Source organism: Prenolepis imparis, unplaced genomic scaffold, assembly GCF_030444845.1.
Source record: "Prenolepis imparis isolate NDT839.2.m4 unplaced genomic scaffold, iyPreImpa1.0 SCAF_5, whole genome shotgun sequence".
Lineage (NCBI taxonomy): Eukaryota > Metazoa > Arthropoda > Insecta > Hymenoptera > Formicidae > Prenolepis > Prenolepis imparis.
The window spans coordinates 2,808,779-2,822,421 of record NW_028141163.1 but is presented as its reverse complement, the minus strand read 5'-3'; the positions used below and the strand labels follow the sequence as shown (position 1 = coordinate 2,822,421).

Here is a 13,643-nt window from a genome sequence, read left to right as displayed (position 1 = left end):
AAGCAGTGGTATCAACGCAGAGTACTGTTAATGTCAGTCTCTCGTAATATACTTTGCGCTTGCTCAAAGTGCTTTTACATTGCGTTAATGCGATTAGCAAGCAACATTTAACCGAAAATGAGAATGCTTCTTGATTCTCATCCAAGTATTGTTTTACATTTTAGTTTCCCCGTGACATAATGTTCATTCCCGTTTTTTCGTTTATCGAAAGTGAACGCGAAACATTTCACTTTTTTCCGTGGAAAAAAGTAGAAATATGTAGATAAAAAACAGTACAATGGTAAAAAAATTAAAAAATATCATGTTTTCTTGAATTCGTTAAAGAGACAGGTTTATACAAAAACAAACACTAATTATATATAATATAAAATGTATTTTGATATTTTTATGTATTTGAAAATTTTATTCAAACGAGAGATTGTGTACTGAAGGACGTGTAAAAATCAAATTGGGAAGAAGAAACTCACCGGGTGACATTGATTTATGTAAATTATGCGAAACTAAATGAGGAAGAGAGAAATCGCGTACCGTAATATTATAAACGAAAGCCGCAGTTGTTAACTTTCTGGATTAATTGACACTCAAAATTTCACCTTTACTTAATCCTTCCGGAGATCGAGATGTATAATGTCATCCGCGATATAAATAAATAAATTCTCATTTATCGTCAATTCACGGACGGTCGTAATATTCGATCTTTTTTTTTTTTAACGATTCATTCCTTCCTGTAACCGTGAAAAAAAGGTCAGTGTGTTGCTTAGTTGTATTTGGAATGAATTGTATACACATAGCGTGTATAGGACAATAATAAATGCGAAAAGAAAGGCAATTTCCTCGTGAATCATACAGAATGGAAAAACAAATTAAGACTCGTTAATGCATGTCGAGTCTTTTTCAGAGCCGGGTACTTGGTTACGTATAAATTATGTAACTCAGCCATATACACTTGCTTGCATAATGTACGCACGTGTTGGGAAATTATCAACTGGAACTTTCCATCTCTCCGAACTTATCTTTCTTTTTACATATTCATCACTTTTATCTCAAATCCACTTTCGACGACATTGAAAGAAGTCTCTGCGCTAATTAAATTGAATAACAAATCGCGTCCATCGACCTCGATATCGACTTCGATAAATCACTTGTAAAGAGTATACATATAAGAATTGATGAAAACTAGAATTGATGCAAGCAAGAAGGGATCGTGTGCAACAAATGTGAGAAAAAATATATAAATTAATTCTCTTTTTTTTCACTAATTTTTTCTTTTCAATTTCTCATGTATATTAATATTTCTCAGAGAGTAAATTTAGAACAAAACAAGATCACGAGTATAAATATACATAGCGAATATATACTTACGAACATATGAATAAAAAACTCATTGTGCATTTTTACATAATCGGATTCGAAATACTATGTTTATTAAATAATTGCTTAAATCCTAAATCTCTCCATCTCTCAACTGCATTTTCCATTATTGCGACAATTTCTTGGCGTATATTAATTTTCTGAAACTAAGATGTGTTACAATAAGGCAACAGCTCTCTGGAGGAGGACTTAAATATATGGTAAGGAATTGCTGCAATATTAGCTGACACTTTGTACCAGGGTAATGGAAAATGCGGTTGTGAGAGCAAGAATTTACAATTACAGTCTAGACACAGAGAAGTTTAGTCAACATATTATTCCAAATCTAACCGTGCAAAAAAAATCAAAGTTTAAGACTAACGATACATTTGCAATTTGTATTTTTTACTCGTTATAATGTAAACTGATTAAAACTGATGGATAATAACGAAATGATTATCTTTAATATTATAAGTATACTATAAATATATTTCTCCTTATTATTTATATAAAATATAAAACATAAAAATATATAATAAATTGTTAGAGTTTCTTTCTTTTGTCCTGATTATGCAATGAAGCATTTGTCTATAGATTTATTAATCCGATTTGCTATTTGCTATAATAAACAGGTGAGCATATATAGACCGAATGTATCAAATGCATAGCTATTTGTCTAACTAAGTAAAAACATAATATATTGCAAAACAAGGCGCTGCTACAGAATGTAGCTTCTTGCTAAATCTATGCAAAAGTTGTGCTGACATTATCTAACAAAATAGTGCAATTATGTAATTATTGTAATTCTATAACATGATATAATAATATTAAATACAAATGATCAAATTAGGTGCTGAAAAAAATTTTTCAAACGTGTGTTCGTAAGTTTGTATTGGCAAGAGGAGCGTGTGACAAGAAAATCCTATGTGCGATAAATTAATGCATTCGTAAATATCTTTACTATACTTACATATCTGCAATTTTAATAATGTTTTAATCATTATCGAATCCACACGTATTATATATCGCTCTCTCCTTGTTGCTGTCAGATGTGAAAGATTTCTCGCGGTTTATTATCGTCGGACACGAAAGTTGCAATCCGAATGATTCGAATAAACATTACGAAATAGAATTATTTATCTCACCGAAAAAAATTCATATAAGAGCGGACACTCGTATCTGCTTCCTGCTCTTGCTTAACGATCGATGAATATCGTCGAGGATCGTCCAAAGAGATAATTACACGGTTTCAGACTACTCGCGAACAGCCGTGAAATGCGAGAGGGCCTAGCAATCGGATTCCATGCGGTTACTTTCCTGCAGTTCGCTTTCGCGGTTTTTTACGATTACACGTATACGATTGTGCCGTACAATGTCACGAGGGTGCACGGCGCCTTCGGTGGGAAGTTCAAGTTTCTAACGTTCTGGGATGCGGTTAGTATCGATGTACAAGCTGAGTGTGCCGTTTTGATTAATGAAGTTATCACCCTTTGGTGTCGGATGCACGTTACATATGCACGTTACACACAGAATACATACACACACACACAGATACAAATGTGTTTTTGCCTTTATTTCTTGCATTCATCTTTTTGCTGCTACGGACAATGAAATTTCGTTGTTACGATTGACGAGAGAAAGAAATATTTCCCTGTTTTAATGGAATTTTCATGAAATTGTTATTAGGATTGTTGATAGGATTCAATCGCGTTGTATATATCGCGATATATGCTATATGTATAACGAGATCTCGCAACAATCCGAATTTAATTTAAAATCTGATCAAGTTTGTCGTAACGAGATTTTATTGCAACGAGATTTTTTATTCTCTCATCGCTATAGCTTGGTCTTTAAATTTTATCTTACTCAGGATCGTGTGTTTATATATATTTAAATATATATTTGAGTCGTTCGCTCGAAGAACGACTTAAGTCGACTTAAGTTTTGCACAAAAAAATTGAAGATTCAACTAAATGATTCAAGTTATTAAATATTTTGCTACTCAGCAAAATAAGAACGTGTATATTAAAATATATAAAAGCTGAATAACATAATAATTAATAACTCGAATCACACAGTTGAATCTTGAATTCAATTTTTGTTGCAACAACTTAAGTCGACTTAAGTCGTTCTTCAAGCGAACGACTCATTTATATAAATATATAATTATATATTTATATTGCTAGTTATTTAATATCTCTTACATAATATAGTTAATATACAATGCGAATAACGTAAGGTATTACAATTCTGTAAAATATTACGTATATACAGCTTCCAGCGACAGCTTCATCATTAGACATCATCATTTTAATTTTTCTCGAGTACAGACATCTTGCTCATTTGTCGATAGTTCTTTTCAAAAAAAAAAAAAAAAAAAAGAAAAGATTACTGTACGCGGCGCATGTCTTTCATGTAGTAATATCGCACGGAGATGATGAGAAATTCTACTATTCTTCGCAAGAACCGATTCTCCGCGATCGTATATCCAGTAACCACGTGCAATGTATCCTTATTGCCACGTTATGCAATAGTGAAAACCGACACGTCCATCTAGTATACCAGCGCGATCATAAAAATCACAAATAACTGGTGATATAATATTCTTCAAGTCGGACAACGAAGACAGAAGAAAACGGGATATACTCATCTATGATTATCGGTGAAATCAGTAATTATAGAAGAAATTTCTCCTTCAAAATATGGCCCTACATAATTCTAGAAACTTTTTTTTTTTAACAAAAAAATGTCATCTTGTTATTCTTACAATAGTTCGAAAAAGCTAATTAGTAGAAATCTCATCTTGTGCGAGAAAAAGTCTCCGTCCACATATATAGTAAAATACTAAAAAAGAATTATATATTCGACGAAATATGACTAAAACTCGAAATTTTTAGAGACTTGTCACGACTGAATGAATGAACGCAACGTATATTTAATAATAAATACGTTGGAATTATTGATTTTTTTTAATCGACATATCGAGCCTTCCAAAAAAATATATTATTGGAAAAAAAAAAAAAAACAAATAAATGAGCAGCTCTTATTCCACTCAATTTGTTCTGTTGAGTTAAACGCGTGACTTTACATTCGATGAGATTATATATTCAAGCATTTTATCGCCGCGCGAGATGACATACTCTCGACCATTTCACGCTTAAATTGCCGCTATCATGCCGATCGTAAAGAGCAAAATTCAATTGTTTAAGCACCACTTGATATTATGCAGTGAACAGGAGGCACGCGTCACACAAGACTGCTTATGTGCAACGTCAATCGATCGATAATTACGCTCGAATGCTCGCTTGAACTCGAATTAATCTTTCCACTTGGCAAAATGAAGAAAAGTAATTTCCGTATCGTTGAATTTAAGGTTTTTAGATTAATGAGATTTTTATCTGTCCAGTTCGCAATTATAATAAGTGTATGATAAAAGTAGGTACGATATAAGTAATTCACAAACACACAAGACATTATAATAATTAAAAAATATTTTTTTGTAAAATTTTTGCTCTTTACTCTCAAAGGATCTCAATTTCATTAGATGCTAATTAGATGTTAATTAGATATTAAGTAATTTAATTGATATGAAGGATAGCGCGCAGATAACGAGGTCACACTTCCTCTTGTGCTGCTGTCAACGAGTTAAAGCCTCACTTAACGGAATTGCACGCGACGGACATGTATTTGTGACTGACACATGATGGATTTTAAATGGACGGCATAAAATAAGTCTTCGATCAATATTTGGTTCGAGATGTCAATACTAGATAAACGCTTGAAAGAAATCGTATACGTGGTGTAAAATAATACACACAAAGAGAAAAAGAAGTTTGTGATATTTTATATCTTATCAACGCTTATGTTTTATGCAATATATATAGAAGAAATTAATATCTATTACATAACGAAAATTATCATCTATTATATATAGATATTTGAAAAAAAAATTAAATAAAAATATCTAAAGTGAAGGGAAGAGATGTAAAGCTACGTACAATAAGTATATATTAATAATGTGTAATAAACACATGTGTTGATTATAATATGACTACTAATTACAACATTTACACTAACGTGTGAAATCTCTCTCCAATCGACTTATCAAGCGATTGGAAAAAGATTGCACACTCAAATGTGTATATGTCATATGTGTATGGTAAACTATGCAAATAATATATTAAGTGAAAGTAAACATTTACAATATTGTAAACTGCTCATCATACATATCATACGTATCATACATATGTAAAATGTAAATTTACATTTTACATATGTATGCTGTTCTGAATAATATATTAAGCAAATAGTCTTCATCATTCATTTATGTACATATACATATATGTTTCTGCTTATTTCAAGTACAAAAAAGTAAGAAAGAGAACCGTTGAAAACTCTTTCACAGACGTCTGTTTGACTTTTGTGTTTGACCAATTACACGCTCAATTTTCAGCCCGCTTTATTAATGCATCCAAATCGATCTTAACGACGAAACCGACTACTGTCGCTTAAATCGGTCTCGTCGGCCGATAATATTAATTTAGGGACCACACATAATTAGCTTTAAATTTTAAATGATATATTTTTATATATGATCCTAGCCATATACTATGTAGGCTGATCGTTAAAAATATTTATTGACGCATTAATCAGAGCATAGTTTGAAATGCCAATTGTGTTCTAGATTCTACAAGCCGTATTCTTCTTAATATGTCTCTTGAACGATTTCTACGGTACGAATGCCGTAAACCCCAAGAAACCACCCTTTGTACGAAAGTTGAAGGATTATTTCCATGCGAGTCTCGGATTTCCCGTCGCCATGGTAAGTATAATTGATTTCTTTTTTTCGTATTTTTTTCTATAATGTTGTATTTATGTCAAAATTCCACAACGGAAAATAGCAATAGTTTTCTTATTCGACTTAACATGTTTTTTTTAGAAAGGGAAAAAACACAAAAAACATTTATCTATACAATATATACTATACGTTAGAATATACAATATATACTATATGTTACAAAAAATATACATATTTATATATTGCAATATGTGTTTTGTGTAGATGCAAAGATAGATTATGCGTTATCGCAGTGCACGTGTGCAAGATTACGAAAATACTTATTTAAAAGGAAATACTTTTAACGGAAACTACATTAAATAACAAAATAATGTATAATATATTTAAATATATTTGCGATTGTGATGAATTTACTTAAGTATACGCTGTCATCATGAGGGTAGCAGTTAGCAGTTAGCAGTTTGACAGTTAATCCAAAATAAAATAAAATAATAATATATTTAAATAATGTTATAATACTTTAAACTTGATTAATATTTTCGACAATTATCAGCTGATAACTGTTAAAAAGATTAACCGAGTTTTAAATAACATATTATTTAAAACATATTATTTTGAACTAGTTAGTTCAAAATAAAATTAAATAGCTGTCACTGCTAACCATCGCGATGACAGCCTCTCCATGCTACGAATACAACGCACAACGCGTATCATCGCGGAAAAGAGGCAACAATATTTGCGAGAATCGACATGTCTTTTTTAGAAAAGACTGAAACAAAGTTTAAACGGTTTTTGCGAAAATTAAGGCCTGTGTAAGTCGTAGAACATTTTCTGAGGGCGCGTTTTAAAGGTCTCTTTAAGACCTACAAAATGAGCCTTCAGAAAATGTTGTACGACTTACACAGGCCTTAATTTTTTAATTCAAAGTTTAAACGTTTTTTGCGAAAATTAAGGACAAATTCATTATCTTAAAATTTTTTTAAATAATTCAACACTCACCAATTTGATGTGCGGAATTGTAGACCATGTTAAACTGTAAAATATAAACGTATAAATATTATATAAAACAATTATTAAAATATTTAAATCATTTATAATATTTCAAATCATTTTTTAAAATATTAAAATTAATTTAAAAATTTAAATATTAATTTTAATGTTTCAAAAAATTATATTATGCGCATAGTTAACTTTTGTTATTTACTTTAAGATATTAAAAAACTACATAATTTGCAAAGAAATATTTTTCAAAGAAAGATAGAAATAATTATAAAAAATATTTAAATTAAAATATTTAATAGTAAAAGAATCTAGGTACGCATTACATAAATAATTATATCTACATATCTCTTATATATAATACAATGTAGAAATTGTATTTTATACATATACAAATATTTATTATTATTAAAATATTTTAAAAAATTATATTTATTATTAAATATTCTAAGTATTTCAAAATATAAAATCCAGGATATTTTATATTCATTATTATATAACAATGTAAAATTTGAATCATTGGCCTAGTTTACACCGTGACGATTCGCGCGACCTGACCTATGCCCTGACCTAAAATACACCTAAAGTAGGCCTCTATGGAAATGTTTACATCATGTGGACTAATGATGCTTTTAGACCTAATATAAGTCGCATTTAGTCCTCATGTGAATGCCATCTATTGAACAAGAGATAAGTTTTGAATTTGAGGTACATACAATCGGTACAATTAACAAATTGGAGGTTATGTTATATTTGCAAACATCGTTTGGTGCAAACATCGCGTTTGTTAGTTAACTGTATTTTTATCTAAAAAAGTATTTTTGTTTTCATTAAAATGGATGCGTTACAGTACGCAATACTTTTTAAAAGTATGGTAGAAATGGTTATAACAGAAAATAATAAACGGCGAACTGCCAGATTATTGCAAATTATACACAAGAGACAGCAAATGTGGAAAAAAATTTATTTGCAAATTAAAAGATCCCGGAATCTGATTATGAATGTATTACAACATCAAATGTCGCTATCACCGATAAATCTTGAAAAAATTTGTTTCGTCTCGAATAGACGTCTTTAGGTCACCTGCGTTTACACGCGATATATCGTACAACCTAAATTAGGTCAGGGATTGTGAAAAAGAGACCTGACCGAAGCAAGTTTGGGTCACTTCACAAGTGTTTACATCATCGCGACATGGCGGACTAAACGAACGGTGTAAACTAGGTCATTATCGCGAAGATAAATAGATAATCTCATAAATAACAAATGAAAAGATAAATAAATTATAAATTATATTTACCCTATCGTTGCTCCGCCGTTGCCCGATGCCTCCCGGGCCTCCGACCTCTCTCTCGCTCTCTCTCTCTCTCTCTCTCTCTCTCTCTCTCTCTCTCTCTCGCGTCGTTCCTTTATGGTTATGGCAACCATTCCAAACACTTGCACTCGCGTTATTGTTTTCGTTCGCGACGCGCGGCGACGCCCGGATTTTAGATATCACATTACGACGCGTTTCGGTAAAACGCGAGACTCGCGAGAGCTTATTCGCGCGCGAATAAAACCGATGCTCTGTTTTTGCGTCGCCGCTTTTTTCAAGGCCCACTTATCGGAAGGCCTCATCGAACGACGATGATGCGGCGACTACTTCACGACGCACTCAGGAGTCGCCGATATTCCAAGAAATGGGCACTACATTTCAATATGTTTTATATATCACTATTTTCAACGACGTAGAAATCGGATCGACAACGCCGAAAAACTCCGGAAATTCGCGTCGAAAGCGCAACGGTAATTCGATCCGCCCGTGTACATAGTAGACTCGCCCACGTAATGGACTCGCCCGTGCAATCGCGATCACAATGTCGTACACGATTTCGCGACGCGATCGGATTTGTATGATAATTAAGCACATAAAAACACTAAACTCACATTCGTACTGTCGCGGACCGGCGATGAGCGCGCAAACGTTGATCGCGAACCGAAAATACACCTAGCAACAGACAGACTTGTGCCAGTTACGAGACGTGCAGCACGCCAAGGTGGCAAAGTCGTAATGGCGGTGGTCGCGGCGTACGTCGCACGTGCGAACTCGGAGCTCGGCTCGGCTCGGCTCGGCTCGACTCGGCTCGGCTCGGCTCGGCTCGGCGGTCCGCGCATCTCCGACTTGACGACCTTGACGTGTTGCGCGTCCCGTAACTGGCGAGCACCAGGTCAGGCATCAGTACTGCTGTTATGTACTTTTTCAGTATATTATTTTAATTTTTATAACATATTATTTTAAAAATTAGCAAATAAACTTCTTAGTCAGCTGATTACTGACAAAAAATATTAATAAAGTGTTAATTTGTTAATTAAATTTTAAAATAATAATGTGTTATAAAATGTAAAATAGTAATATATGTTGTAAATAATATGTTATAATGACTTATCTGCATATGTTATATGACTTATCTCTTGCGTTGTCATTATAACATATATTATTATTAACAACATATTACTATTTTACATTTTATAACATATTATTATTTTAAAATTTAATTAATAAATTAACATCTTGTTAATATTTTTTTATAGAAATCAGCTGATTAAAACGTTAATTTGTTAATTATATTTTAAAATAATAATGTTATAAAAATTAAAATAATAGTATATGTTTTAAATAAAATATTATAGTACTTTAAACTCAATTCATATTTTTTCACAGTAAGCTGATTTCTGTCAAAAAATATTATTCGAGTTTAAACAAACTTTATATTATTTTTTTTTTTAATATTATTCTTTTTAACATAAATTCGAAGAATGGCGCGCGCTTGTATTATTCTAGTATGTTAAAAAAATAATTTTGTATTAAAAATTTATTTGTATTAATTTAATCACTTTAGAAGATATGAAAAAAAAATATTCGAAACTTTGTGACATTTTTTAAATGGGGCATAAGTTTACTCTCTCTTTTCTATACAAGTATAGCTAATTATGCATTTGTCCTGCATCTAAGGATAAGTGGATAATTTACTTTCTATATGCTTGATTTTATATAAATATAATCTGCTATCGATGCACAATATTTATCGAAATAATGTGTTTCCATAAAATGTAATGTTATTTCTGTTTCGCACAGTTTGTTGGCGTGACCTTCTGGGCGTTGATGTTCGTGGACCGTGAATTAGTATTACCGAAAGCATTGGACCCGTACTTTCCATGGTGGTTGAACCATTTAATGCACACCATGATTATGGTGACGACCGTGTTCGAAATGATTGTCGCACCACGACAATATCCCAAGCGATCTCGCGGTCTCGGAATACTCGTGAGCTTCATGGTTATATACTTAAGCTGGTAAGTAAAACGGATCTATGTATCCGGTCTTTAATAACACTTTATATAATAAGTATATTGAAATACTTTAATAATTTTTATATATTTAACTTTTTTAATAACTCTATACGTAATCAGCTGGAGAAAAAACATTGTAGGAAATATATATGTACATAATGCCTTATATATAGAATAGGATGCAGACCAATATTATGGTATTCCTTGTTAAAAAATAAATATCTTTTTTTTAGATTTCTCTGTCTGTGCTTATATATATATATATATATATATATATATATATATATATATATATATATATATACTATCTTATTTATATGTATAGAACACTCTTTATATGACAGTGTCGTATCATTTACATTTATCTTTTATTTATTACTAGAACAAGCGCGCGCTTGTTCTAGTAATAAATAAAAGATAAATGTAAATGATACGACACTGTCATATAAAGAGTGTTCTATAAATAGCGCTACGCGCTGTGTTGTTCTAGTAATAGATAATTTTACATAAAAAAGAAAGATATTTTTATATACAGTTTGTTTAAACTTGATTAATATTTTTTGACAGAAAATTAGCTGATTAAAGCGTATATATTAATATGTTATAAAAATAAAAATAATAATGTTATAAATAATGTGTTATAATACTTTAAACTCGAATAATATTTTTTGACAGAAATCAGCTGATAACTGTCAAAAAATATTAATCGAGTTTAAAGTATTGTAACATTTTATTTAAAACATATTATTTTATAATTTTTATTACATACTATTATTTTAAAATTTAATTAACAAATTAACGTTTTAATCAGCTGATTTCTATCAAAAAATATTAATAAAGCGTTAACTTGCTAATTAAATTTTAAAATTATAATAGGTTAAATAAATTAAAATAGTAATATGTTGTAAATAATATGTTATAATGCTTTATCTGCGATTAATATTTTTTGACAGAAATCAGCTGATAACTGTAAAAAAAAATTAACCGAGTTTGTTTATTATATATTTTTTCATTTATTTTTACTTATTATATATTTATAATTAATAATTTTGAAAATGTCGAAAAATTAAATGTGTTAAATATTTCAGGATGCATATAATTTATTACAAAAGCGGCGTCTGGGTGTATCCCGTGATGGACGTTTTAACGCAGCCGCTGCGGCTACTGTTTTTCGCGGTGCTGCTAATGTTTTGCACGATTCTATACTTCGTCGGGGAGACGCTGAACAACATCGTCTGGGGTAACGAACACACTAAGCATAAAAAATCTCATGCCAAATCCAAGTAGCCTCGCCCAAGCGGGTGATCCCTATAACCGGGTGATGTGAAACCATATGTTCTTGCCTGCCGTCTCTTTATGCGGTGGTGGTGAATAAACCAGAATGAAATCTTCTTTCTTTTTTTTTCTACACCTCCGTTGCAGCATGCACGTATATATCATTATGTATTATTTATCGAGAATTAAACGTGTCTTATTTTAGAAAATCTTTGCGTTGTGTATGTATGTGCATGCGAACATATAGCGCGCATTTATCAAGGTATAACTATGGTGAGGATCGAACCGCGGTTAACCCGGCACGGATGGAGATAACATATGTAAGTGAGCGAACGCATGTGCAAGATGCAATGCATTTCTATGTGTGATCACGGACAAGGGAGACTAATTTCCTGTAAGGGTATTCTTCTTAATTTTGTTTTCGCCCGCGCGCCAATTATTAAATCAAAACACGATTCCACGCACCTTTCTCATATCAATATTCCCTCGTCCCCTACGACAATACTTATTTTTGTACTTTCGTAAAGCGAGCGATCTTATCATATTGTTGTGTTTATCTACCAATAAAATAAAGTTAATGTGGTGCACGGAGAATATACTGTGTATAATATATACATGTATAATGTATACGATATAGTGCGTACCAACGCAACACAAACTTGCCCGTTCTAAAGTCCGGATATATTTGTGATCGAGTGTAGGAAAAAAATACGTAGCGGAGAGCTTGGAACCGGATTTGAAAACGTAGAAACCCCCGAGAAACGGACACAAGAGGAATCTTAAATATCTCTGTCTCTCTATCTGTCTGTCTGTCTGTCGTAATATACCGGTCACATCCGAAGATAACATCGTCAAAGACATTTTCTTGCTACAAGTGAGAAAAGTGCCTCGGCGAGACCTAGTATTAGTTTACGAAACAAAGATTCAACTTTCCGATATTGACGTAATAATATATATTCCATATATGATTATATATTGGTTTAATTCAGCGGCATATTTAGTGATATATATATATATATATATATATATGGCCTAAATGTTGATTTTTTTTATAAATTTTTTTTATAAATTTTTTATTAAATAAGTTCAGTGGATGAAGAGTCTCTTGATATTAGTTTATTTGTGCCAAAATATAGTATTTAAATCAGAGCGTTTACTATCGTGTGTGAAATAGCTACGCAAAAGTATGCATTGTTCACAGAATTCTCTGTGATTAAATATTCTGTAATAAAAAATGTAAATGACGATAATTTTACTCCAAATTTTTTTCCTTTCGAAAAAAGACGGAAAAGTAAAATATTATTAATGTAGTAGTGAATTTTGACACATTGAAAGAGAAAGCAATATCCTATACATTTTAGAATTACATACACATATACAGTAATAGAGTGTTTTAGATATAAACACACTTAAGAAAATATTGAGAATAGTAAAATTAAATTTTTAAAGATGCGACATATATATACACACAAATATTCCATATCCATAAATATATTAATAAGAATTATGAAATATTATGAAAAGCAATGATAAAAGAAACACAGTTTAGCAATTTTCAATGGAGACATTTTGTCATAAATATTCAGAACGCAATTTTTTGAGATTTTTGTATCAGCAAAAAGTGATCCACTGAATACTACTTTTCCGCAACTGTGAAGAATGTGATTATATGGCAAAAGTAAATGACATGTAATATCTAATATTAAAATGTGAAGAGCGTTTTATTGTGTGTTCTGCGAACGTTTAATTTAAATTATATAATTATATTGAGAAATAGATTGTTTTTTTTTTTTTCAGATTAGCTCCATAATTTATAGGCACAGTAGAGTAATGATGTAATAGAATTATATAAAAATATGTAATAGAATTATATAAAATCAGAATTATATAA

The 13,643-nt window shown here is 31.2% G+C and overlaps 1 protein-coding gene across 4 annotated transcripts in view; it reads left to right on the top strand.

Annotated features, from left to right (window-relative positions):
- Window positions 1-13,609, top strand: part of LOC145936827 (androgen-induced gene 1 protein) — a 26,567-nt gene extending 12,958 nt beyond the window's left edge. For 2 of the 4 annotated variants that reach the window (XM_083039433.1, XM_083039434.1), the window contains exons 2-5: window positions 2,604-2,784; window positions 6,035-6,172; window positions 10,263-10,480; window positions 11,566-11,961. In XM_083039433.1, coding sequence (XP_082895559.1) covers window positions 2,626-2,784; window positions 6,035-6,172; window positions 10,263-10,480; window positions 11,566-11,764 — 714 coding nt within the window. In that variant the 5' untranslated portion in view covers window positions 2,604-2,625 and the 3' untranslated portion in view covers window positions 11,765-11,961. Of the gene's footprint in view, window positions 1-1,180; window positions 1,218-2,603; window positions 2,785-6,034; window positions 6,173-10,262; window positions 10,481-11,565; window positions 11,962-12,453 lie in introns of those variants that run through there. The other 2 variants (XM_083039430.1, XM_083039431.1) reach the window with 2 other exon arrangements.
- Window positions 13,610-13,643: the final 34 nt, after the last annotated feature.